Consider the following 27,322-nt stretch of genomic DNA (forward strand, 5'->3'; position numbering starts at 1 on the left):
ATCATAACATTTGGAGTGGGCAACTGCAGAATTCTTAATCAGGATGGCAAGACGAAGATTTTAAGCCATGTTGCCTGCTTCTACTCAAAATGTTTAGCAAAATGAAAAGTGAGCGCCCTGCGTGACAGTGCTTCCTGACTATTATCTTTTGAACAACTGGGTCACACTACAAGGATGACGGTAAAAATACATACCCAATGATTGAATTCTATACATAAGACTAAGAATATCCTTTATTGAATTTCCTACAGTAGCACCAATCTTTTCATTAACTATCTAGAAATACTTCTGATAAGCCTAGCCATTTATTAGTATCAAATTCTGTCGCGCTTTTTTTATTTTGCATCTGCAAATATGATTTTGTGAGTTCTTTGTCCCCACTTACCCTATCACTCCATGAAAAAAAAATTAAGTTGTCATCGCTCAAATCTTTAATTTGCCTTTGCTTTTGTGCAGTTATCATTCGACGCTCCACCAACATTTATCATTTGGTGATGTCTAAGAGTGGATTTCGACGGTGCGACTTTTCATCGCGACTGTCTTACGTGACTTGAAAGATGTTACAACTAATTGGGTTACTTTTATATGAGCAAGACTTTGTCAGGAAAGTCATAAGTGAGTTGTAGGTTTAACGTAGACCAGACAGTTCGTTTCACAGGCCAGTCTTAAACAGTTCACGTACAATTGTTAGAAAAATGGTGCTCTAAGCCTCAGTTTTGGATCATAACAAATGCTAAGGCGACTCCTTTAGCCTCTAGCTCTATTGTCCCCCGGCTGTCCTTACCTACAAATAATCAGAATTTCAGCAAAGCAAAAACAAAAGCTATCAGCTATAAAAAGCTTGACATTATCTCAGTGTTTTAACTCTAACAAGGTAAGATTGTGTTGTGAGCTTATGATCCATTTAGCAGTGGTCTTTCAAGAAGTGTTCCGCCATGGCAACCACAGGGGCACCAGTTGGTACTTGTGGGAAATCGCCACTTGATCCAGCAATGTCAAAGTGTGAGTAGCAAAGTGGCTTGTCTGAGTCAATACCATGCTAGAAGGACAAAACAATTCGTCAATATTGGCAGCTCTCTCGCGAAATAACAAGTCTATCCTAAACAATAAAAAATTCGATTTTATTTTCAAACTGCACAGCAGTCTTCAATCCGAGAGTCTGTCTCCTGTTTAGCACAACCACTCGAAATAAACTTTGGAAGCAGGGTTTCTGAACTAACCTTTCTTCTAGTTGAAAATATAATGGTCCAAGGATCAAGAATCAACAAAAACCACATCTCTGACATGTCCGAATAAGGCTTTTACTGGTTTCGCTTAAATTCCAGTTTGCTTTCCTTCTCGATGGCATTTCGGCAAAGTGAGCGATGAGTGAGGCAAAAATAGAAACGATACGTATGGAAAAATCCCGACCGAGGAGGAATCGCTCAAAACACTTGGATTTACCTCAAGACTACCTTGCCATGCAATAAAAATATGTATCTCTAATAACCTTATCCAATCCTGATGCTCGGATGAGGAACGCTGCAGGGAACTGATGTCCTCTCGGGGTGCGGCTGGAGGGAGAGTTGTTACACTGCAATACATCTGCATACTCTGATTTGGCCTTTGCAAACTCATAGTCCTTAATAAAGAAATATAAAGATAAATCGATTTGAGAGAAGGTACAGGTTAGTGAAAACTGAAGAACAGATTAGTGAAAAATATTTTCCAAGTCCTTTCTAGTGATACAAAAATGTCTATTAGATAAAAATGCAATTTCAAGTTCGTTTGGGCTACCGCACCTTTCTAAATTGTCCATTTCTTGAAAATCGTAACCTTCCAACTAATGGCAGAATATTCCACTACAGTCCTTACTTTTCATCATAAAAATTGAAGTACATTCTTATTTCTAAATGCATTAAAAGCACCAACATACTCACCTCTCTCCGAATTGTTGAAATTTCAAACGGATCACCCATGTCGTGCCCAGCTAACAGAGTACAATGTACAAGATATGAATTACAAGAACAATAAATTTATCAGGTGCACAGGGAAAGACATCCCACTGCATGTAAATTGTTCACTCTTTTGATAAGGGACAGTTCTGCAAAATATCCCTTTGTCATCATGAATGGTCTTCAGTGTTGTCTTAATACACACTTGAAGAGTCCCACAACATTGCATGCAGGGGTGTATAAAACGAATGTAAGACGTCCTAAAAAGGAAGATCTCTGACAAGATGACAGTCGATGCTTCATACTCTTCTAGTAGAAATCGTGATTTTTTTCTGACTGATCTAACATGTTGTTTTACTAATATCTGCCCTCGAAAAAAAAAACTTCCTTTATTGTGAACATAATAATAACGATTCTACACAGTTTGTTATTACGTTGAAGTTAAAAATGTACGACAGCTACCTTTTTGGACATTTTGAGCAAACTTCGTGCGAGCTGCTGGTCCATTGTCAAGGACAATCTATCAAATGAAATATATTTGATATGGTAAACAGTCATACACTCACTGTATCTTCTCAAGTTGTTAGATAGTCTAGTACTAATAAAAATAGTTGTACCCATCTTTTCAATGTTTGAGCAGTTACCATTTGTTAGAAGTAGTTTGGCAGTATGGCGCACCTTTCCAGTGAATTTTCAAGCAACTTAAATATGTAATACATCAATTACATTTCTGTGCCCTATTCTTTTTATTTCTAACTTTCTGTATATTTTATTTTGCTTCTATATTTTTTATATATCTTCCTAGTAATTTATATATAAGTGTTTAGCCCATGTATTTTTTAATTGCTCTCTTTATTTTACATGCGTTCTATATTTTTTATGTTTGTTCCAATTTTGTTTTCATTCCAAGGAAGATTTTTTATTTTCATTCTAATTAGTATGCAACAGGTAATCACATGACCCTGATCTTATGCCATTTTGACTTTTGGTCACATGGAGGAACAACTGTCCATCCACTGCATGTCTTGCGGTCGCGGATGCCTTGAGGCTTTGAAGTCATTTGAGACCTGGCTCTAAATCAAACACTATGCCTTGGCTGAATTCAACGTCAGTCTCGTAGTCTTTTTTTTTTCCAACTTGCTGAAATTTGCAGTTAATAATGTCACCACAGGTGCTTGTTTCTTTGTCAGGTAATTCTACAAACCTCCAGCTAACTGTTATTTGTTGTCTTGGTCAGTGCTACAACAAAGTTTCTGGAAGAGACACTATGACAAGGAAAATGGTACACACCGAGTAGGCAGGGCCCATAGCAATGACAGCATGGCCAGTAAGAGTGGCAATGGTTACAATCTGAGTAGGAACCTTCTCTTCAAGAGCCTTTGAAACAAAAAATACAAATATGAGAACTTGATATAAATACTCACTGAATCTCAGTTTGATAAATCAGTTAAAAAGTGATTTGGAAACTAAAGCTAAACCCTAGTTGTTTTCCTAATACAGCAAGGATTCTGTGCAATATGGTGCAAGGATCCAACCTGAGTCTGCTTGCAGACTAAATCTTGCCCTGTACAAATAAACCAAGGCCATTGTCTGTCATTTACCTTCAGTTTCATGTAATGAAGAGAATCAGCCATGGCCATACGGCCTTCAGCATCAGTGTTTCCGACTCTCACCCTGGTACCAGCAGCAGATGTAATTATTTCATCAGCAACGTAACCCTCTATGAGAATTAGACACAAAATTCACTTAATAACTTACATATATTTCATCATTGTTATTATCAATCTATGACATGTCACATGACAAACCGAAACTGCGTACCAATAAAATAAGCTGATCACTCTCTGGTCGGAAACATCCAGTATTTTTATCAAAAAGAATTCATTGTTATATAGCTGGAGTTAAGTCCAATCCAATGCACACCCCCATTGCTTGATGTATGGTCATGTGTCAATGGCTAAATCTAAATGTTGGCCAGGTAGGCCAACAATATTTTTAAGTAAAATATTTTTACTAAGCAATTGTTGCCCACTTTCCTATTAACCATAGGTTACTTTGACTTCTACCTGACTTAAACTTTGCTCTCAACTCCAGCAATGAAACAACACTTAATCACTTGCCCTGAGAGAAATAGTTTGGAAAAAATAAACTTAACTGTTTCCCAAGGGACCAGTGATTAAGTGTATAACGTTTTTGCCTTTACCTTTTCACAATGTCAAGAAGAAAAAAACCTTCTCTTAATCTATAATAAGATTCTCTATATTACCTCCTCCTATACTGTTGCGCACCATGGCCATTGTACCCAGCACTTTTATTCCTTTTGGCTTCAGCATGGCCAGAGTCTAAACAAAAAATATATACAACCATGAATCATTTTGCATGGATTGATCACTGCTGTGCTGGATCTTTTCCAAACCATGATAGGAGTTAGGACAAGGTGAACCTGCTAATCATCAGTCCTTGTCGTACCATGGGACGCATAAGCTAGCCCAGCCATAACAACAACAGTAACAAATGTACCTGAAAGAACCCTGCCACAGCTGCTGCACCACACTTGTCCCTTAAAATAAATTTAACAAAACAATTTGAATTAAAATTGACCTAAAAATCACTAAGGTATTGTTACATTGCCACCTTTGTGAATTTTAATAATAATCATGTATATAGCTTTTTTATCACATAAATTTTTCTTATTATTGTAATAGTTGTAATTTTTTTAGGTAGGCGTCCACAATTAGTAGAGGGAACGCTTCCCCTCAGCTAAACATTTTAGACACGGTAATAAAGTTTATTATTATTATTATTATTATTATTATTATTATTATTATTATTATTATTATTATTACATGGAGCTACACGCTTCAATATCCTAGCATTATAGGTACGGAATGCGTGCAGAGGGCTATGTAGCTGCGGTCCTTTGCACACATTGCAGGCCTATGGTACAGGGTGATAGTGTTATAGGTACGCCATGCATACAGAGGGCTATGTAGCAGGTCAATAACATAAAAGTACACAATGTGTGCTGAGGACTGTGTAGCTGTAGTCAAGGCTGCTGCCTAACGGGTGCCCAGTTGCCTGAGGCGCCTAAGTTATGAGTGTGGGCGACTTAGGTTTTGTCCAAGGAGCCCGAGTGGGCACCTAAACATGGAGTTTTCATTCCCATCTAATCTGCCTGATGACTTCAATGTTCTCATGAAATCAGTCAAAACATCATTCACACAATAAATTAAACGGAAAACAACATCTTCTCTGAGCCTGTTTTGCTTTTAACACGAGAAATATAGGCCAAAACACGGCAACAAAGTCTCTCTCCGCTCACAAGACAGCCGAAAACAGCCATATTTGAAAATCGCCCTATAATGCATTCCAAGCTCAGTATTGAATAAATGTATGTCATGTATGCCAACGGATTGTGTCTCTGTTGATGCCCTACTGATTCTAGTTGCAAAATAACTACTTTGATAACAAATATTTTTGGAAATGGAGTGATCATGCTGCTGACATTATATTTACAATTGAATAAAGATAAATGTCTCTAAATTCTTGGGCTTTCTGTCCAATACTTTGGAAAACTTCACCTAGCTGTACTGAATGAATTTCTGTAGTTTCTGAAAGGATATTTATGACTTAACAGTCAAAATGTTCAAGTAGCTAACCAGCAAAAAGAAAACATCATTGCAATTCTTTTTGCATACTAGGGTTTTATATTTTAAATTATCAAAGGAATTGTCACGACTCCGCCCAATATACGAGAATATATTGTCTCCTAAGACACTGCCAATACAATGCAGTAATGCTGCCTAAAAAAACAACTGAAGCCCGGGGAAGGAAAGCACATTTCAGTGAGGCCAAATTCAAATGCCCCAAATGCCTCTTCCATTTTTATTTGTTTTCATTTGCAACTTCCATTTCATGATTAGTAAAATGTACTTTGTTTTGTTAAAAGAGAATTGCTAAATTAAAAACAAAAGCAGCAATACAAATTTTTGTAAAAAAGCCGCAGCACTTGCATGCATACGCCAATTATTGAATTTGTTTGACCACAAATAGTGTTCTTTCTCAGTCATGACCTCATCACTTTGCTGAACACTTTATTTCAAGAATTTGATTGATATTAAGCAATTAGGTTATTCGCTCTCTCGATTTCTATTGTGTGATAGTTGACGAGGGTGCAGCCCGAGTCAACTATCACACATAGAAATTGAGAGCAACTAATCTAATTGTTTTAGTATAAATCTACTAGTCGTTCAAAACTTTCATCTAAATCCTCTTCACAGACACTTCGAAAACACAAAGAAGCAGCCCCCTGCATACACTGCTATGCTACTCACTATTTATCACAGAATAGAATGTGAGTAGCGTAGCCAATCAGAGAATGCCATTCGCGATAGAACGCTAGTAGATTTATACTAATAGACCATATTAGTGTCTCATGGAAAATCTCTGCCTCCGGACCCCTCCCCTAAATTTCCAAATTCACTCCACGCCCCCCCCCCCTGTCTTCCCCAATCTACCCGACCCCCTGGATTGACCATGGCAAATTTATTCTGGGCTCCTAAAAAACTGGCTTGGGCTCCTTAAAAATTTCCTTAGGCAACAGCCTTGTGTAGTCCTATGTATGTGTTGCAGACCTATGGTACAAGGTAATAGTGTTATCGGTATGCAATGCACAAGAGACCTATGTAGCAGCAGTTCTTTGTACACATCACAGGCCAATGGTACAAGGTAGTAGTGTTAAAGGTATGCAATGCATGCAAAAGGATTTTTAGCTGTTGCACACCGTGACCCACTGCCTATAAGACTAGCGAAGAGTGATTGGTCATGCGAGAGTAGCCCAGAGAAAGACTGTTACTGATAACTGATATTCAGTCAACCCAAGGTTCTCATATAGATAATTTTTCAGAAATTATGTTTCAGGTGCGAGGGTCTTATTGTACATCAGTAACACACTATCAAACTGCCTCAGACTGACATTATAATGTAAACCCTGTGCAAAACACAAATCAGAATTCTTACCTGCTCATTCCAGCCATTACTCCGCCCGCTTTAACATCAGCACCACCAGTGTCATATGTAACACCCTGCAATAAAGGAATGAAAGATTCAATATTCTTTATTAAAACTATTCATTTTCCTTCATCCCAGATACACCACAGAGAAAGTGACAAAAACGAAGAACAAATCACCTAATAGTAAATTTCAATTTTTAACACAAGAAACCTACAAGTAGTCAGTCGATAGAAGGGTGGCTGATTATAAGAAATCAAGCTACAAAATAAGTCCCAGAGTCATTGAATAAACATGGCACATCACAAAACATGAAAAATAAAAAAAGGAAATGAAATATCACAATATGAAACATCACAATACAAAACAAGTTCCATAATAGGGGGCTAATAATAATTGAACCTTAATATATATCTTTCTTCAACCCATTGACTCCGAGAGACGTTTAACAAAAAACACATTTTTTGGACATTTTTGACCCGATCACTCTGATCTGGGCATTATTTGAAAGATCTTTTCCTCCTCAAGTATGGACAAAGCCAATTTTGGTCAAAGCTGATGACACAGATCCGAAGTGGAACAAAGGGCAATGTCCGTCACGGCCGGTTACGGCCAGCATGGGCGTCAATGGATTTAAGTCTAAATAAAAAATAAGCCCCTGGCTTTCTATTGTGGGGAGAGGGGGGTGGGGGAAGATATTGTGAGGCAAACTTGTCATCAGAAGGAATTTTGCATCAGAGATTTGATCAACTTGCTTTCAGGAGAGGCAGATTACTTTTGAAATTTTGAAATTTCTACACACGTGGCATCATAGGGATGTACAATTCAGTTGTGATCACAAAGCTTAATAGATGTTACTTATTTTCACTTACCTTTCCAACTAAAAGGAGAGTTTTTTCGATCTCTCCCTCTCCAACATATTCCAGATTGATGATTCTGCCAGTATGTCTATCAACAACTAGAATGATAAACAAGAAGGGGCAGTGCACCTAATCAACAACCACATGTAACTCAAGACCTTGAGTTTTCCATGAGGCGACATTTGATGATGCTCAAGAATTCTCACTGAATTTCCTTTAAAAAAATGATCGCCCATCACTCCTCTACATTTTAAGTATTATTAAACTTAAGTCTTTTAAGTATCAAATGCCTGTGGAAAGGACAGTCATTTGAGACTTCCAGTTGTGTATGTGTGATCATTAGTTTTTAGTCCTAAAACAGTGACAGTCACTGTCCTTCCTTTTGTTCATAACTGAAACATTTACAGCTGTAATGTGGTGAAATTTCTAACTCTTCTTCTTCTGTTTGTGTACAGTGGGAGGAGGGGGTGGAGTAGTGGTGGGGAGGGGTGGCAAAGAATGGTCAGAACTTTGCAACTCCCCCATCTTGTTCTCCAAATGCCTACTCTTTAATTAGTGGTTCAAAACTCAATTTTATTCTGTTTTTCCCTGATGAGCAATACTAACCTCTGGCACATCTATTGACAGCTTCATACAGTGGATACTTTGCTTTAAACTCGGTGGCATCTTTAACAACTGTCACCTATTTAAAATAATAAAAAACAACAGTCAAACACTATTTCAGAAGTGGGGAACTTACAGATGCTCAAGACTTGAAGAGATAACTAAAATTGAATGAGAAAGTTTAAATAATGCAAGTGAACCACACCATAACTGATGCTTACACTGACAGCAGTTGAGCCACCAAATAATTCCTGAATGTACTCCTCGACGCGAGGGGCTGCCATCCTCTCTGGGTCAGATCCACCAATATCTAGACACACATACCTAATAACAAACATCAGATCACCATGTGAAAGGAACATGTCACTAGTACGTTATCCTTGACAGCTGGAAAAACATGCATGCATTATTGCATTCAGATACCAATTTTAAAGTGGGAAGGGGATGAGGGGTGGCCAATGGTCCTTCAAAAACTCTGGGTCTCGCAAAATTTTGTCGAATTTCACGGGTCTCGCAGTCTCGTTTTTTAGCCGTTATGTGCATCTCGGAGTCTCGATTTTTCTGCGAAGCTGTCTTGGAGTCTCGATTTTTCGCAAGGCTAAGGGTCTCGAAGTCCCAATTCGTTCCTTTATCTGTTTTTATAAATGATTTCTTCTGGCTTCACTTTATATGTAATGTCCATGAAGCAACTTACAAATTTCCTGAGAAAAAGTTAATCCTAACCTACCGCAATGTCCATTTTGGCGCCAGAAAAACAGCTATTTTTTCTCTGGGATATCATAATGTAGTGTGTTATAATCGAATTTCCAGTTCCAGTCAGTTCCAAGAAGCTGGCTTAAGGTTGTACAAGCTCATTGTAGCTCTCAACTAAATCTGGGGTTCGAATGTTAAGAGTCTGAACATCTCGCAACTTGCACTCAACACGCTTTGAAGTCTCGGTCTCGTAATCTAAAAAGTCAAAATGTCTCGTGCTCACAAAGAAAAACGCTTGTCTCGCAAAGTCTTGCATTTACTATTCGCCACCCATGGGATGGTACGTTGGCTTCAGCTGAATATTTAACTGTCATTTATGAAGACTTAATGCTCTGTTCTCTCAATTAAGCTCACCTTCCAGAATCTATGGCTTTAACATATTTCAGGTCACATTTACGCTGCAGATGGAAATGGCAAAATAATTGTAACTACAATTATCAAATCAGTTGACAGCACCAGTCACCATATGTATGGAAGGTCTAATCATTTAGTGCATGGATATAATGTCCTGGTTTGTATAGCCCTTTGTTATCCAATTCAAATAATAATTATTTATTAATAACTAATATTGAATGGATGTAAGGTTTGGGTATTTGAAACAAGGAATTGAACCCATTTTTAATTTCTCAATTTTAGGTTGCCTCCTTATCAGAAGAACCAGTTCAAGCTCCCAGTTTGACTTTAAAGGAACTGCTGTACTGTATCTTCACCAACGTAACTATCCTTATAACCTTTTAGCTTTCAACCTAAAATGTGTAGTTCCAGAAAATATCCATACCTCTCTACCCCTCTGGAAATTCCAATTAAGCTTTGTAAATTTATTAAATTTCTTTGGTCTTACAGATCCCCCACCAGGAAATTCCAATCCCTTCTGTGGGGAATGTATGGATACTTTCTGGAACTCCACAATGTAGCTTTGGAGTTTTTCCTTGAATTTCAATCCCACAATAATTTATTTACATTACTATGAACTCCACTTACTTCATCAAGCAGGGCCACTCCAAGCTTCTTCACTTTCTGCTTCTTTTCTGGAAATGCTTCTCGCAATTCAAGTGGCTAAATGAGAAACCCAAAACTGTTAAACAATGATAGCAATGATAGTAAATGATGGTTCCACGTTTAGTAATAGATTGAAAACCTACCTTCTGTAATTACAAAATGTACTTATAGAAATACTGCCTCTAAATGTATAACTTAATTAGCTATTATTTTATTTAACAGACTGTTTTGATTGCTTATCTGGTGATCACTCAAGACCAACCTGGCTATGGGTAAAACAGTCTGATTTGCCTTGGCAGAAATTTCAACCTTCATTGCTCTGTTTCTTTTCAGAAACCTTTCTGGATGAAACCTTTCAGGGGTCAAGAAAACTGCAGTAGTTTTGTACTGTAGTACAAAATCAAATCAACTTAAATGCCAATATCCTCTCTTGAGAGGCTGTTACAACATTTTGTTGGTCTTTATGTTTGCATGGTTAATTTTTGTCTGGAAATCTATAATTTTAAGAAAAAAATATCATTAGTACAGAAAAACCATTGCTGTATAATAGGTGCCAAATGTTAAATATCTACCATGATACTCACCACATAAAGTGCATGAAGTGCTCCCAGTGCTGAAACAGACCATGCATTAGGGAAAGAATCTCCAGCCATGGTGACCAGAAGGGGAGACTGGCTTCCTGCCTTCACTGCCCTGCAAAAATATAATGGAAGATATCCAAGATTATAATGACAGACCCTCACACACTGGATGGAGTGGAAGACAGCAAAGTGAGGGCCTGAAATGGACTCCTAACACTGCATTTTCTAATTTTAAGAGATTTATCCTGCTTGGAAACTAATTAGTAATACACTACAAAAGGTTGCACAGAAGGGTGCTATAATCATTTTTGTCAAAGATGCTCTTGTTACAATTGTGTTGGTTTGTGAATACATTATTCAAATTCATCCATGAATTATACATATATGTATGTGACCAGAACGACACTTCTCATCCCTTCAGAATAAAATGTTCAAATGCAGATTTTTGTCCTCAACCACAATGAAAACACTCAAGTCTGACGATAATGCTTAGTTAAATAAGTTATGTGACTACACCTGCAAGTTATGTTTTCTTAAGTGATTTTTGCAATGTTTAGAATTGTTTTGAAAATAAACTTTACAGAAGAAAAGGGGCAACAAAAAACTAGAAATGAACAAAGATATTACCTTGTTAGGACTAGGAAAGATTTACAAAGCAAAATTTGGAATAATAAACTTATCCAAATTCTTAAGTCTTCCAAATTTTCATTGTTCACAAGGTGGAAATACATCTAGCTGTTTTAGAGACAGAGTACTGCATTACCTTTTGATTCCTTTTCCAGCTGCTTCACCGTACCTCCTAACATCATCATAATCTCTGTTAACAGGGCCAGTTGGTGCATGAACCTAAGAAAAGAAGCAAAAGTTTCCTGCTAAGTGATAATTTACATTAGAAGTTACCCTGTAAAGTGCTTCCAAAACAAATGCTCACACTTAAGTACATACCACTGGAACCGTATCAGCAAACAACAAAGTGTCAACACCAACAGCTTTGTCCACCTGTAAAACAAGCAAACAAATGTGAAATCAATACACCTTGTATTATGTGTACAGTCAAACCTCTACTCGCAGACAACTCCATAATATGGACACATGCATGTATCTAGTGGTTGTTAACTTGGTCCCTGACAGAAATCAAAATTTATAAAATCCCTAAATATCAAAAGGACACCTCCATGATGCAGACACAAGGCTCTGCCCCTTTGCTGTTCCTATTAAAAATGAGGGTTAACTTAAAGGCATGTTTATATTTTCATTCATTCTAACACTGCACGTGTACTGTGGTAAGAAGTGAGTACCGAAGAGACACAACTCCCGATACCACTTTGTTCAGAGGATAAGTGACCATGCCCACTCTACGTTAGAGGAACGATGTTAGTTAAAGGATGGGCAGCTATTCAATCCTACATTCATGCACTTCACAGACCCCAGTTGCACTGGATAACTTGATAATACTTGACTGCAAGATTAATTCTACAGGGTGCTTTAATTTACCTTTGCTGCTTCCAAGATTGGGGTCTTCAAAAAATCCCAGTCTTGGTTACTCCACTCCAGATTCTCACACACAAGGACATAGCAGTCAAATTTGTCTGGCAATGGAGTCTTCACTGGAATAATGTGGCAAGGTAGTCTGGAAAGATTAATTAACCACACTTGAACAGAGAAACACTATCATTTATAAATTAAACACAAGCAATATGACTTGGAGGATATACTGTATGGCAAGCCGACTGAAGCGAAATTCAAAACCCATTTCTTTTAATTCAGTCACTAATTAAAATGTTTAATTCAAATTTTTGCATTGACAAAGAGAACTTTCTCCCCATTCTTTAGACAGTGGGATGGACAAAGATGAAGTCAAACAAGTCATCACAAAAAGAGATGGAAGAGAGTGAAAAGTTACTGTCATTGTGGAAAATGAAGACAAAAGAAAATGTAAATAATGAAAATGAAGAGCCTACTGCACAGTATTCCAAGTTGGTTACCCATGAAAGTACTACACTTTTAACACACCCAACAAAGTGCACTTATAACCTCTGCCAGATTTAAGTTAATTAATCAACACTTTCCTTGTGGTATGAAAGGAAAGAATAACAAAATTTAGTTTCTTTCTAGGTTACTCCAAACGTTCACAGGACTACTTTTGCCAAATTCAATGAAATTAAAGTTCATTATTTAAGGTTACCGGAACATTTAAAAAAAAATGAAAATAAAATATTAAAATGTCCCTGAGTTATTGGGAAAAAGAGATTTTTTAACAAAAGTTATTAACTCTTAAGGTGTCATAAACTCCAAAAGGCATGGACTCCTCAGTGACTTTTTTGCAGCAAACGGTTTAATACTATCTATTCCTGAATTTGTTGCCCAAGTCTGCAGGGGTTACGTTAATGTTTACAGCAGAAGGCCAATACATGTAGGCCATTCTACAGTTGTGTGCTTAGTTACCTGGCCTATGAATGCAAGGGAGGCTGGAGCTGACCTTGCTTTGATACAGACCTCTCTGCTTTTCTCATTTAAATGTCAACTAGTTAACAAAAACAGTGAGGTCTTTATCAAAACAAGGTCACCTGCACTGTCTCACTGCCATTCATAGGCCAGGTCACTAAACAGACTATTGTCTATTGGTTTTTATAGGCTGGCAAAAATTTTTGAACAAACTTCTTTACAAGAAAAACTTTCCTCTAGATGGTACATCCAGGTGGGCAAAACCGTCCTCACAGCCGGTCAATTTTCGTGGAGCCCAGCCCCTAATGAATTTACCCATAGTCTGCAACATCACTGATGTGCTTTCAATTAGAACTTTGGCATAGTACTGACAACCAAGGGATTTATAGCAGAGAGAGAAGAAACCATTCCTAGTATACCAGCCATGCATTGTTGACAAATTCAAAATGTAACTTGTGTAATTCAAGCTGTGTCTGACTGTCGGATACCTTTGAGAAAGTCACCACCAAGACCAAGTAAATATACTTTTTAAAGTCATATTAACTTTCATACTAATTTTTACAGTATTGCACCACTGACTGTGAGTGATCTGTGATGAGCCTGGACACACTGTGATTAATTTGCGATATGCATTGCAATACTGTGCAACTAAACCAGAAGGTAATAATTATTAAACGACCTCTTAAACAGTCAGGGGTGGGTGCAGTCAGATATATGAAAATATTTACCTTAGCCATGTGCGGTTAATACAGTCTTGTCATTTAATGATATTGGATAACAGCTTACATTGTAAGGATTGTTATTTTTGTCCATGTATGTTTCATCACGTGAGTTGGTTGTGACAATTAATATGATATATCTGGGCAGAAAGGTCAGACAGAGTGAGAAAAATATCCCATACTTCTTGAAAATCATAGCAATTGTAGCTGAATATATAAGAGAACTTTCTCTGAAGCTATGACTTCAGCTCACATCACATAAGTAAAGAAAAAAAATACTGAATTAAACCAGAAAAGGAAGCTTATAAAAGGTGTTGGACATTTACAACCCCACCCAAAACATTTTCATTTCTAAACTAAAAACTCACGCACATAAAATTTACGAAATAGTAGTAGATATACTTTCTCAAGTTAATGAGAGGAAATGAAAGAGTTGAACACAAAAAGTAAGCTCGCAACTACATTCATGTAAGCTTATACGTGACTATTCCTCTCTAATTATTGTGCACAACCCTACATGATAACCTATTTCTGGGCGAGGCGATTCTGAATTTGTCAGGGTTTTCTCAGCGACTACAGATATTGAATTTTTCACTGGGATTCATGAGTTTTAATTATGTTAACTTTATAGATGATCTCCCATCGACAAAATTCTCCCGAGAAGCCATCGAGACCCATCGAAGTCATCGAGCAACAAGCACAGACAGGACAGCCTTAGCTTAGAGCACAAAATGCGATCAACCCTCAGCCGACATTCGATATAAATTAGAAAGTGGCCGACTGCATCTACCACGTAATCTACTAAATAAAATTCCACAACTTACCTCAAATCCTTTTCTTCGTCGGTCATTTTGCCTGGTAACACACAACCGCTCTGCACAAATGCACAGTCTGAGCTGTTGAGAAAAAGCACGCGCGTAAGCGCAGCACGTGAGAAAAACACGCGCGAACTGTGAAACGATCGCTACGTCATCTAATAGTCACGAAATGCACCAATGATAACATAATGGGAGGGGAGCGAGTGACGAGTGAATTTCACGCACGTTCTCATTTCCCAAGCCTTAAGGTAAGGGAAATTTCAGTCGAACCTCCACTAACAGCCACCTCTCCACAAAAGGCCACCTCTCTACAACTGCCACTTTTCTTTTTCGGACAGTCCATACATTCACTCTTATTTTAACCTCTCTATAACAGCCACCTCTCCACAACGGCAACGACCACTAAAGGGCGTCCCAACTGCCAAAACTAACCTCTCGACAGCGGCCAGTTAATCAACAACTGACGAACGTTGTATGCAAAACCTCATTTTTTATTGTAAAAGGTCACGAACAGCTGATCCATACCGCGCGCTGTTGGTCTCGGTTTTTGTGTGGTTTCTGTTAATTGAATATTTTGATTGTGTTACGTATTTACAAGCTACACTAACAGTTTTTAAAGGTAAAAATGATGGACCCCAGGAAAATAAACCGGTGTCGTGTTGCAGCCCTATCTCCCCCAAACGGCCACCTCTCTACAACGGCCACTTTCATCTGTCCCCAAAGTGGCCGTTGTGCAGAATTTCGACTGTATAAGAATTTTGACCAAACTTAATGTAAAATTATATCATTTGATTAAATACAAATGATGCAAGGGAGGTCAGTACGGAGGATCTGTAAAAGACCTGACATTTGATCACCTTTTAATATCGTGAATGACAAATTACGCTTACAATCGTGGGCTTCACAGGTTTATTGAATCAAGAAATTTCACGCCAAACGTTGCTATGGTAATTTTGCGCTTTAACTTTGTTTAACTTCCTGTCTGCCGTTATGTCTAGTTTGTCATCGAATGGCAACACTGTGAATGGTTTTTATTACATACGCAAGAGATTTCCTTTTCATTCACCAATTCACAAACGCTTTGGGTCCGTTAAGACACAGTAATGGGCCAAATTGGAATGCTGTTTAGCATTAAGGACGATTAATCGATTTGAAATATCTTGAAGCAAATCAGAATCGCGCATTTATTCTAATTTTGTAAACAGGCGATCTCGGAAAAAGTAATAATAATAATAATAATAGAGCTCAAAACGTCGAGATGCTAATCTGGCAATGTATAACCGGTAAAAGAAAAAAATCAAACCGTGGTCATCAAAAGTGTAAGTGTAAAAGTGTAGGAACAAGTTCCAAATAAATTCCGCCTAAATAAATTGGAAATAAGAAGTGAAATGATCTGAAACGGTCCGACCCCAAACAAATGAACAAAATATTAATACGGCTCATTTCATCCGAAAATGTTATAGGAAACCTGCCTAAAAGCCGTTTATCCCCCTCAATACCACTCTATGGTGGCCTGGGACTGCCATAACAAAAAAATACCAATTGTCTTAACAAGTTTCCTGTAAATTTATGTTTTACTTGCTTTTTTGTTTTTTGCTTTTTTTAGCTTCTTTTTTAATGTCATTTTGCTTTTTATCACAAAAATATTCTAATTTAAAATCAAAAGTAAATAAATTAAGACATTAATTTAAATCAAAAGAAAATAGCTCAAGAAACAAAATAAAAAATGATTTTAAATATGAAAGTAATTTCAAACGTAAACAAAATTTGCTGTTAAATAGATTTAAAAACTAATCCAAAAAAGTTAATTTGAAAGAAAAGGTATCATAAATTAAACTGAAAGCAAAATTGTCCATGGCCTATCGTTGTCATAGGAAACAGAAACAAAATACCTTTTTTTGGTCATGGCCTGTCGTTGCCATAGCGGAAAAAAACGCCCATGGCTTATCGTTCCCGAAGACCTGAATGCATTTCGGTGCATTTACCGAGGTCAAAGTAGATCAATTTCGATAGAAATGAACTACGCAGTCTTTTTATATCAACTCACCTTGGTTTCGACATCAAAAACCAATTTTCGAGCTGTTGCGCAAAGGATGCGCACAGTTTATTCCATTGTCAATTGTCGTTATTGCGCATGTGTGTCAACCAAGGCCTAATTTCTGTCCTCAACCAGTCAATGTCAAGAGAATATGATCTGAGAGAACACATCCTCCATGCATGGGCCGGGCTTCTTCCAATGATAATCTTTTTCAATCTAATTTTATGGCGCGGTCATACTGCGAGACCATTTTAAGAAAGATACCTAACTGGTCAATTTAAATGACGTAATAACATTAAACGTTAATGGCTAATAAGTATGCCAAAAAAAAAAAAATTCGCCTGGATTTTCGAAGCGCAATTCGCAAGGAAAGAGTAAGAAAATTTTTAACTGTCCTGCGCTTTGAAAGAGGCCCCCAAAGAGATCTTTTTCGCCTTAATTCGTTCAGTACTTTTCGAAAAACGACTCTCGAACAGGTTAGAATGCGATAGCGTGTTCAGCAGCCATGGCGCCTAATGTGAACTAGTCAGGCAGAGAAATGACAAGACTTATTTCCGAAGTAAACTTAGGTATAAACACAGAGAAGATAATTTTCCTGTCCGGTGCATTGAAATTACTTTCGAAAGAGATCTCTCTCGATCTAAATGTTGCGGTAGTTCCCTGAAAAGCAGTTTTTTTCGCCGTGGACCTACAAACTCTGGCAAGTAAACAGCACTTCGAAATTAAATATGTAAAAATTTGCGCCAGGATATTCGGAGCGAAAGTTCCAACAAACGAGAAACAAATACTTTAGCTGCCCTGCGCTTTGAAAAAACCTTTCAAAAGAGATGTTTTTCGATTTAATCCGTTCGGTACTTTTCGGGAAACGACTGTCGACAGTAATTCCTGTCAGCAGCCATGGCGTCTCATGTGAACCAGTCACGCAGAAAAATTAATGTCAAGACTTATTTTCGAAGTAGACTTGGACAAACCCTGGTAAATACTAGTAGTAATTCGTGAAGTGCATTGATACCCCGGGGGAGGGAGGGACACTACATTAAACTTTATTTCCAAATATGAACGTTTTTAACTTAAGTTTACATGTAAGCTTACAGCAATATTAAGCTCACCTGCAGTGAAATTCCTTAGCGGTGTACTCTAGCTAGGAATTTGTCGATAGGGTTTGTTGCTAGGAACATGAAATTTTTGGGTTATAACAGAGGTTACTCAGTAATAATTGTGGTATATTTACCACAAAATCAGAAACTCGATTCTTTTTAATTATATGCAGATCCCCGATTGTTTACTAAATCCTGATTCCGATACCCAAAGTAGACTGCTGGAAAAAGCATACTCTTGACACCAGCGCATACTTAAGCCCATTTACTCCATTTCCCTTCCAGGATTTGCCAAGTTGTGCATTTTTCGTGGAATTGTTTAACTTTTGTGTCCTTTACTGGCATCAAATGTCACATTACTCTAAACGGCGCATCGTTTGGTAAGGTTAAATACTGAGTGTAACTATCGAAAATTAAGAATAACACTACATTAAACTTTATTTTCAAATATGAACGTTTTTAACTTAAGTTTACATGTAAGCTTACAGCAATATTAAGCTCACCTGCAGTGAAATTCCTTAGCGGTGTGCATTTAGGAAATATCATATGGACAGTGTTTTAACTGATAAACTACAGGTAGGATATAGAAAAGATCGAAAGCAATTCAACTTATCTGATTTCCCAGAAATGCGTTGGTGATTATGATTGAAAGTGACATAATTGGTTACAACTCCTTCGAAGCACCGTAATTCTTTATCTTAAACAGGTTTTATACACACCAAACAAATAAAACTGCCAACTTCACTTCAAAATACATCAGTTCAGTTTTGCATGCCAAGATCAGAACCGAAAACGTTGTGCAAAACCGATGCTAGCCGTATTATTGTGGTTTCAGTTTTGGCCATACAGGCCGTTTCCACGATGAAAATGTTCTTGAGCAAAGAGCAAGAATAAACTCGGCGGCTTCGGGTATAAGCCTAAAAGGCAGTCAGTCATTCTAAAGGCAGCACAAGTAAGGGCTTATTAATATTATCGGTCGTAAATGTAGCTGTAGAAAGTCTTTAATTCAAAGCCTGCAAGGCCGGTCTAAACTCAAAGTACTAAAATTTGAATTCGCTAGGTCTTCTCGCTGTGGACCACAGAGCGAAGAAATGCTTAGGTTGGCAGCTTTCAGTTTTGATCTGAATGGATTAAATGCACGCACTCGTAAACTCTTAACTTGGCTCATAGTCTATGTGGTGAGCTTTCAGTTTCAAGAATAAGTTTACCTCAGGGCGTAGGATTTTCAAGGGAGGCCAGACTGTTACGAGTATTGAATACAACCAACGATACAGTTTGTTTCCTCTTTCATTTTGAACTGATAACAGCGAGTCTTAGCAAATGACACGTGTCAGATGAACTAGTTGCACCACGAAGTAGGCTTCAGATGTTTAATCAGTTTTGAGTCAACACATGCACAAGAACAGGAACGGATGAAGATGCATTTTGCTAACCGGCTAAGGTCTTAGATTTACCTAGCTTGGCCTGCGCCATATTGTTTTATTGCCAGTGCGGCTCTTGAAATTTCGCGGACTCCAAACAAACGTTCATAGTTCAGTATGTCATGAAGATTTCGGCGTAACAGGGCAACATATTTCAAGGTATCGACTGATTGTCTTATGTATCTTTTCGTTTTATGTTAACGTCATTTTCCACTTTCGTCTTAACTGCACTGTATTCGTCAGGTCGGTTGTCAATACTCCTTGCATTGGGAAGACTAAAGGGCTCTCCTGAGTGATTTTTAATCTCACTTAGCATTGGGCTAAATCCCGCTAATTTCAGTTGAATTATTCAATATTTATTCACTTACATTCGACAACCATTAGTTTATGTAGAAAGTGTAAGATCAAATGAAACTGGTTCGCTTTACTCTAAGAATAGCGACGGAACACACTTGATGGGAAAATCGTGGAAGACTACGTAATAAAATTTCTTAATTATAAGCTTAAAAAGCCATCCCCAAAATCGCCTTCAGCTTAGGTCTAAACTGTTTTCCTGTTTAACAGCAGAAAGCAACAGATCACTGATATGTAGTGTAAGTTTGTAATTACGACCGAAGGATGGAATGGTCTTGAGAGCATTGGTTGGAACCACAATACTGTTACCTTACTTTTGCCAAAACCCATTCCCAACTTGAACAATTATTGGGGCGTGTGGATCGCATGAAATGATTCGGAAAGTATTCAAGAAATGAAGTGAAACTTCAAATAAAGTGCTAAGATTGTTCATTCGAAAAACAAGTTCGATGGCCGTCTTGCTCTGACTTGAAATTGTGACAAGAAGAGGAAATCAACAAGTGCAGCGTTTAAATCGTCCACTTCTACACCACCTTGATTATAGTAATATGGAATAACAGTCTTTTAAATAAGTCGGGATGAAGTACACTTAAGTCTTTAATGCGATCTAGCTAGATCATCGAAAAGACGCAGAACCATTGCTTCATGCAATAAGATTCAAGAACCTTTGATTCTATTGATGATGGTTGCTCAGCAGCATTTTCCAAAACTTTGAACGTTCCTCAAAAAGGCACGCAGGTCATCTTACACCACCTTACCTTTACTTTCGACTTATTCACCAGAATAGTTAACACTAAATGGTCACAATTTGCAAGCTGTTGCTGGCTGATGGCGAATTGAGGTGCGCACAGTTTGTTGTTTCCAATTGTTGCAACTGCGCATGTCTGCCAGCTAACGCCTTCTTTCTGTCCTGAACTTACCAATCAGTTAAACAAAAATAGATGTCCTGCCTGAACACGTAAAAACAGCAGGATACGAGAATGTAATTAGAGAGCATTTTTTAACCAAAAAAGGATAATGGAGGGCATAGATCCCATGCTGGAATTAATCATGCAATTAATATCAACCAATAAAAGGGTTTATTTTTACACCCAATGGTTTTGCCACAACTTTGTCAACTTTGTCTTTAATGGCCAATCGGAAACAACTTTGTCACGACTTTGAAACCAATATTCACTAAACGTTACCACTTCTGTCATAGACAGATGTTTTCTTTTCAAAACTCGCTTAGAATCTAAATGATTTTAACAGGTAAAATTAAAACAATGTGATGTGCTTTGTGCACTCTTCAACATGGTTTCTCAGAAAAGCTAATTATGTGGCTTGAATGTTCTAGAACTTCAAGTGAGACCAACCGGTGGCTTGACTGTCTCCCAAAAATGCAAATTTAGCTTCTATTTTGTCGCAAGAGTTTACAATCAATAGGGTATTATCAGGTCTATTATCAGAACGCATTGTGAAATGTTGAATTGGAAGAATATTATCAAGAAAGATATAGGAAGCTATTTTGTGAAAGTATCTGTTCTTTTAAGAACAAAAAACAATGGAACTGGAGTCTGCAGATATTGTGGCCAAGTTCATGGTTTTAACTATGTGATTGGTATACATCAGTGAACTTTCATGAAATTGATTTCAAAATTCGTTTGAAATTTACATATACTATAAATAATAGCTTCTAGTAAATGTTTTGATAAAATAGACAATGAACGAAAGCAGAAACAACCGTATTGAAAGTATTAGTACATCACATTACTGAAAGAATCATGTATTCAACTTATCGTATTTCCCAGAAACACGTTCGTGATTCAGTTTCATTCTTTGAGCCAATAAGTTCAGTTACCTAAAGCGACTTGTAAGTGACATCATTGATCTTAAACTTCATCGAAATACCTTTCTTTACCTTGGACAAATTCGTTTCATCTATACACACCAAACAAATTGAACTGCCAATTTCACTTGGACAACACAGCATCAGAGCTTCGATGGCCAAGAAAACAGTTTCAGCCATGCAGGAGTTTTCATGATGAAGACTGATGGTCTTGCATGACCAACAAGCTCGAATACACAATAGAAAGCTCTCACTAATATATCGGTTGCAGATGTAATTGAAAAACGTCTTCTATTTAAATCTGTAAGTCCTGTCAGAAACTGTATGTGAGTCGTTCATATAAGACCTTGTTAAATTCTTGACAGACAAGGAAACATCGGCCAATTTGGCTGCATCACGTTTCCTTTCGAGGTGTTTTTACAGAGTTGTATCAAATTGATTTTCACAGAGCGATTGGGATCGATCAACGCATAGGATTTCCGAAAGAGGCCAGACTATCAGGAGAATTAAATACACTAAGAGCCACCTCTATTTGTTTCTCTTTCATTTTGAACTTGTCACAGGAGCCTTCGCAAATGACCAGCGCACAAGTAAGTTGAACTTATGTTTTGAGTCAAGACATACACAAGAACAGGAACGGATGAAGACGCATTTCGCTTAGAACTAAGATCTTTGATTGACCTAGCTAGGTTGTCGCAGTGTAGTTCTTGGAATTTCCAACCCAGACAAATGTTTGCAACTAATATATCTTTACAATTTCCACGTAAAAAGGGAACAACTTAAGCTATCGGCTGATGAACCACCAAACCGAATGAAAATACTTCTTGCACTATTGTCAAAACAGGGGAAGACGTAAGGGCTGGTTGTTCTGAGCAATGTTTAATTTTACTCGTATCGGGCCAAATTGCGCTTGTTTTAGATGAAAGCAATTCAATGTTTGTTGATTTACATTTGAAAACCGTTAGTTGATGTGAAAGAGTAAGGTTAATAAAAGTTGAGAATAGTGAGCACGCTGGATGGGGGAATATCACTCGACTGTCAATACCTTTGTGCCACTGAGTCAACTTCTAATTCCCAGAAAACTAAATTATCACTAAATCTTTTATGTTCTGAAGTTGGAGCTTATATTGAACTGAAAGCCATCATCAAAAACACCTTCTTTTTACGGAGTTCACTTCTCTTATCAAGTCTGCTTCCCCTGTTCTATTTCCCTCAAAAATCTTGGGCCATTCGATTCTTAAAAGCAGTGAAAATATTATGCAGTATGAATTTCTAATCAGCACCAAAGGATGATCGCGTCGGTAAAGAACCCGTGGTCAGAATTGGTCTTCACCGGTCTGTAGCAGCGTATTTTCCTACATATTGGAGTCTTCAACGTGTCCTTATCAATATTGGGAAGTAACTAAGAAAATATGTGAGAGAAACTGAAAATAAAGTGCTTAGATTGTTCATTCAACTAAAATCGTTCGCTGCAAGCGGGAGATTTACATGTGCACGCGGCATTTGAAAATAAATCTAGTACACTTTTACAACACGTTGATCAGCTACATGGAATAAAGGTCTTTGAAGTAAGTCGGGAGAAAATGCACCTTAGCATTCATCGCCATCTAGCTAGATCATCGAAAGGAAGTGGAACCATTGCTTCTTGTAATAAGATTAAGAACGAGTGATTCTGTTGATCATGGTTGTTCAGCAGCATTTTCCAAAACTTTGTACGTTTTTCAAATAGGTACCGTCATCTTACACCAACTTACCTTTACTTTGGACTTATTCAGCAGAATAGTGAACACTGAATGGCCACAATTTGCAAGCTGTTAATGGTTGATGGCAAAAGGTGCGCACAGTTTATTCTATTTCCAACTGTTGCAACTACGTATGTCTGCCAGCCAACGCCCTCGTTCTGTCCTGAGCTTACCGATCAGTTAAAGTAAAATAGCTGTACTGCCTGAACACGTGAAAGCAGCATGATACGAGAAAGTAATTAAAAAGCATTTTTTTAACTGAAAAAAAGTTGTTATACGTCCCAACTCAAATACGTTTTTCGATTGGAGGGGAACGTGTCACGTGTCGTGGGTCAAACCTCACTAACTCCCTAGTTCGAACAAAACTCACTAGCTCCCTAGGGAAACAACAACTTGAACTTTCGACTCCCACGTGATCAGGTCATGCTCATCAAACAATTTTTTTGCTATTTTTTCTATTTTTGAATTGGGAGGTTGAGAGATTGGAAGTTGGGAGTTAGGAGATATGACAAAACACGAGGGTCTCGGGGAAACAAGACTCACTGTTTCCATTAAGTGCTTATTAATGGAGCATAGATTCCACGCAGACTGGAATTAATCACGCGATTAATATCGGAGGATCCTTTAGAGTATTTGCAAACTTTGGAGTATTTGCAAATTAAGTGGCAAATTTGGAGTATTTGCAAATTTGGAGATTATTTGGAGTATTTGCAAACTTTGGAGTATTTGCAAATTAAGTGGCAAATTTGGACTATTTGCAAATTTGGAGATTATTTGGAGCATTTGCAAACTTTGGAGTATTTGCAAATTAAGTGGCAAATTTGGAGTATTTGAAAATTTGGAGATTATTTGGAGTATTTGCAAATTTGGAGTATTTTCAAATTAAGTGGCAAACTTTGGAGTATTTGCAAATCACCACCAACCGGTGGCTTGAGAGTCTCCCAAAAGTGCAAATTTATCTTCTAATATGTCGCAAGAGTTTACAATCAATAGGGTATTATCAGGTCTATTATGAGTACCCATTGTGAAATGTTAAATTGGAAGAAAATCATCAAGAAAGATATAAGAAGCTATTTTGTGAAAGTGTCTGTTCTTTTAAGAACAAAACATGAACGACAATGGAACTGGAGTCTGCAGATAGTGTGGCCAAGTTCTTTGTTTAAACTATGTGATTGGTATAAATCAGTGAACTTTCACGAAAAGAAATTCAAAATTCGTTTGAAAGTCACATCTACTGTAAATAATAGCTTGTAGTGAATGTTTTGATAAACTAGACGATGAACGAATGTAGAAATATCCGCGATGAAAGTATTACTACATCGCATTATTGAAAGAATTATTTAACTTACCAAGTTTCCAAGAAACACGCTCGTGATTCAGTTTCATTCTTTGAGCCAATAAGTTACCTAAACCGACTTGTAAGTGACATCACTGATTTAACACTCCATCAAAATACCTTTCTTTACTTGGACAAGTTTTTTTCATCTATACACACCAGACAGATTGAACCCCTAATTTCACTTGGACATTACAGCATCAGAGCTTCTATGGCCAAGGAAACAGTTTCAGCCATGCAGGAGTTTCCATGATGAAGACTGATGATCTTGCATGACCAAGAAGCTCGAATACAAAGTAGAAAGCTCTTACTAATATATCGGTTGTGGATGTAATTGAAAAACGTCTTTAATTTAAATCTGTAAGGTCAGTCAGAAACTGCACGTGAGTCATTCATATAAAGCCTGGTTAAATTCTAAACAGACAAGGAAATTTGGCTGCATCCGTTTCCTTTGCAGGTGTTTTTACAGGCTTTTCCACAGAACGATTAGAATCGAACGATGCATAAGATTTCAAGAGAGGCCAGACTATCAGGATAATTAAATACATCAAGAGCCACCTCTATTTGTTTCTCTTTCATTTTGAACTTTTCACAGTAAGTTTTCGCAAATGACCGCACGACTCAGTTGAACTAGTTGCAGCAAAATGGGCTTCAGAGCGATAATGTTTTGAGTCAAGACGTACACAAGAACAGGAACAGATGAAGTTGTATTTCGCTTAAAACTAAGATCTTTGATTGACCTAGCTAGGTTGTAGCAGTGTAGTTCTTGGAATTTCCAACCCAGACAAATGTTTGCAACTAACATATCTTTACCATTTCGACGTAAAAAGGGAACAACTCAACTCAAGTCTGCCTCCCCCGTTCTAAGTCTGCTTTCCCCGTTCTAAAGAGTAAGGTTAATAAAAGCTGAGAGTAGCGAGCATACTGGATAAGGAAATATCACTCGACTATCAACATCTTTGTGCCCTTGAGTCAACTTGAAATTCCCAGAAAACTAAATTATTAAATCTTTTAAGTTATGAAGTTGGAGCATATAGTGAACTGAAAGCCAGCGTCAAAAAAGCCTTCTTTTTACAGAGTTTACTTCTCTTATTATCAAGTCTGCCTCCCCCGTTCTAAAGAGTAAGGTCAATAAAAGCTGAGAATAGCGAGCATACTGGATGAGAAAACATCGCTCGACTGTCAATAACTTTGTGCCCTTGAGTCAACTTCAAATTCCAAGAAAACTAAATTATCAAATCCTTTACGTTCTGAAAATGGAGCTTGTGTTGAACTGAAAGCCATCATCCAAAACCCCTTCATTTTACCGAGGTTCACTTCTCTTATCAAGTCTGCTTCCCTCGTTCTATTTCTCTTAAAACTCTTGGTCCATTCTCAAAAGCAGTGAAAATATTATGCAGTCAGTGTGCAGTATGAATATCTAATCAGCACCGAAGGATCGTCGCGTCGGTTAAGAACCCGTGGTTAGAATCATGGCCTTCACCAGTCTGTACGTAGCAGTGTATCTACCTGCTTATTGCGGTCTTCAACTTGTCCTTATCAATTTTGGAAAGTAACTAAGAAAAGATCTGAGAGGAACTGAAAATAAAGTGCTTAGATTATTCATTCAAATAAAATAGTTCGATAGCAATCTTGCTCCAACCCAGTTGAAATTGCTGTAAGTAGGGGATTTACATGTGCACGCGGCATTTAAAAATAAATCTGGAATATAGGTCTTTTAAGTAAGTCGGGAGGTAATGCACCTTAGCCTTCATTGCCATCTAGCTGGATCATCGAAAGGACGCGGAACCATTGTTTCTCGTAATATGACCCTAGAACGCAAGATTTAATTGTTTGCTACAATATTGCCCACAACTCAGTTTTACCGACGTTGTTTTTAATACGCAGTTATAACATAACAACTCACCTTTACTTTCGACTTATTCACCAGAACAAGTAAGACACAATGACAATACCTTTCAAGCTGTTGCGGGCTGATGGCGAGGGATGCGCGCAGCTTACTCTGTTTCCAATCGCCGCAATTACGCATGTCTTTCAGCGATCACCTGCGCTTTGTCCACAATTGACCAATCAATTAAACTAGAATCATCATGGACACGTCGAGCAGGTTTTATTGCACTAGCAGGAAGAGCTTTGTTATGGCGAGCTGTCTGTATGTTTGTATGACCTGTTATGAAGGATAAGATGTGACCGTGGTTGTAGAAGGAGATAATCAGTGTTTAGTTGGAAGAAAGGGCCGTTGTTTTTCAATAGTTTCTCATCACGCAACTATGCAGGAAACAAGACTTAGAATTCGAGTAGTCGTTTCTACAAAGAGGCCGAAAACTTCGGTATTAAAGTCTTCATCTTCTAACTTCGTTTTGAGAATAACTTCCCTCTTTTAGTGGCTCTTGCTTAAGGAGGCTCAAAACCGTTTCCAACAATTTCCAAGACTTAGATTTTGATGGGTCACTGTAATTATGTTGACGCTATGATCATGGAATCAAAATACTGCCTAATCATTGGTGGACACGCTGTTACCATTTTTCTGACACAATAGATTACCATATAACAATATGGCATGCTAAAACACTGTTAATTTTAGCTTAACTCAAAAACGAGCTCGGTGACCCCTCTCTGTTGTTATCTAATTTTGATTCAAAGGGGAAGACACAACTTTTGGCAAAATTTAGAAAAACTCTGTACATGGGCTCACAGCCACCCTAAATTTTCGAAAGTTAGAGGAAACTAAAAAAGGAAGGGCTGAGAATAGTCTACTTGAGACACCTTTTGATAATCAATGGC

The 27,322-nt window shown here is 37.7% G+C and overlaps 1 protein-coding gene across 1 annotated transcript; it reads right to left on the reverse strand.

Moving 5' to 3' along the window:
• Positions 1-215: 215 nt before the first annotated feature.
• Positions 216-26,514, reverse strand: LOC110061248 (putative aminopeptidase W07G4.4). The gene is made up of 20 exons (XM_020768081.2): positions 26,445-26,514; positions 14,729-14,800; positions 12,235-12,370; positions 11,686-11,739; positions 11,504-11,586; positions 10,744-10,852; positions 10,142-10,216; positions 9,515-9,558; positions 8,629-8,731; positions 8,411-8,486; positions 7,817-7,902; positions 6,954-7,018; positions 4,455-4,494; positions 4,201-4,276; positions 3,536-3,654; positions 3,225-3,311; positions 2,397-2,454; positions 1,920-1,969; positions 1,490-1,621; positions 216-1,039 (listed from the first exon to the last, which is right to left on the reverse strand). Exons 2-20 carry the CDS (start codon positions 14,752-14,754, stop codon positions 905-907), a joined length of 1,554 nt encoding a protein of 517 aa, XP_020623740.2. The 5' UTR covers positions 14,755-14,800; positions 26,445-26,514; the 3' UTR covers positions 216-904.
• Positions 26,515-27,322: the final 808 nt, after the last annotated feature.

The sequence above is a fragment of the Orbicella faveolata genome, unplaced genomic scaffold (genome assembly GCF_042242905.1).
Source record: "Orbicella faveolata isolate gen_17 unplaced genomic scaffold, um_ofav_v1 contig_1, whole genome shotgun sequence".
In the NCBI taxonomy this organism is placed as follows: Eukaryota; Metazoa; Cnidaria; class Anthozoa; order Scleractinia; family Merulinidae; genus Orbicella; species Orbicella faveolata.

Bases quoted from the DNA above. Each gene is read 5' to 3' on its own strand.
- LOC110061248 (XM_020768081.2), bottom strand. From the start codon at position 14,754: ATGACCGACGAAGAAAAGGATTTGAG. The intron at 2,455-3,224 runs GTGTGTACCATT...TTCATTTGATAG, and splicing joins CTATGGGCCCTGCCTACTCG to ATTGTCCTTGACAATGGACC. The intron at 1,970-2,396 runs GTAGCTGTCGTA...GTACTCTGTTAG, and splicing joins TGCTCAAAATGTCCAAAAAG to CTGGGCACGACATGGGTGAT.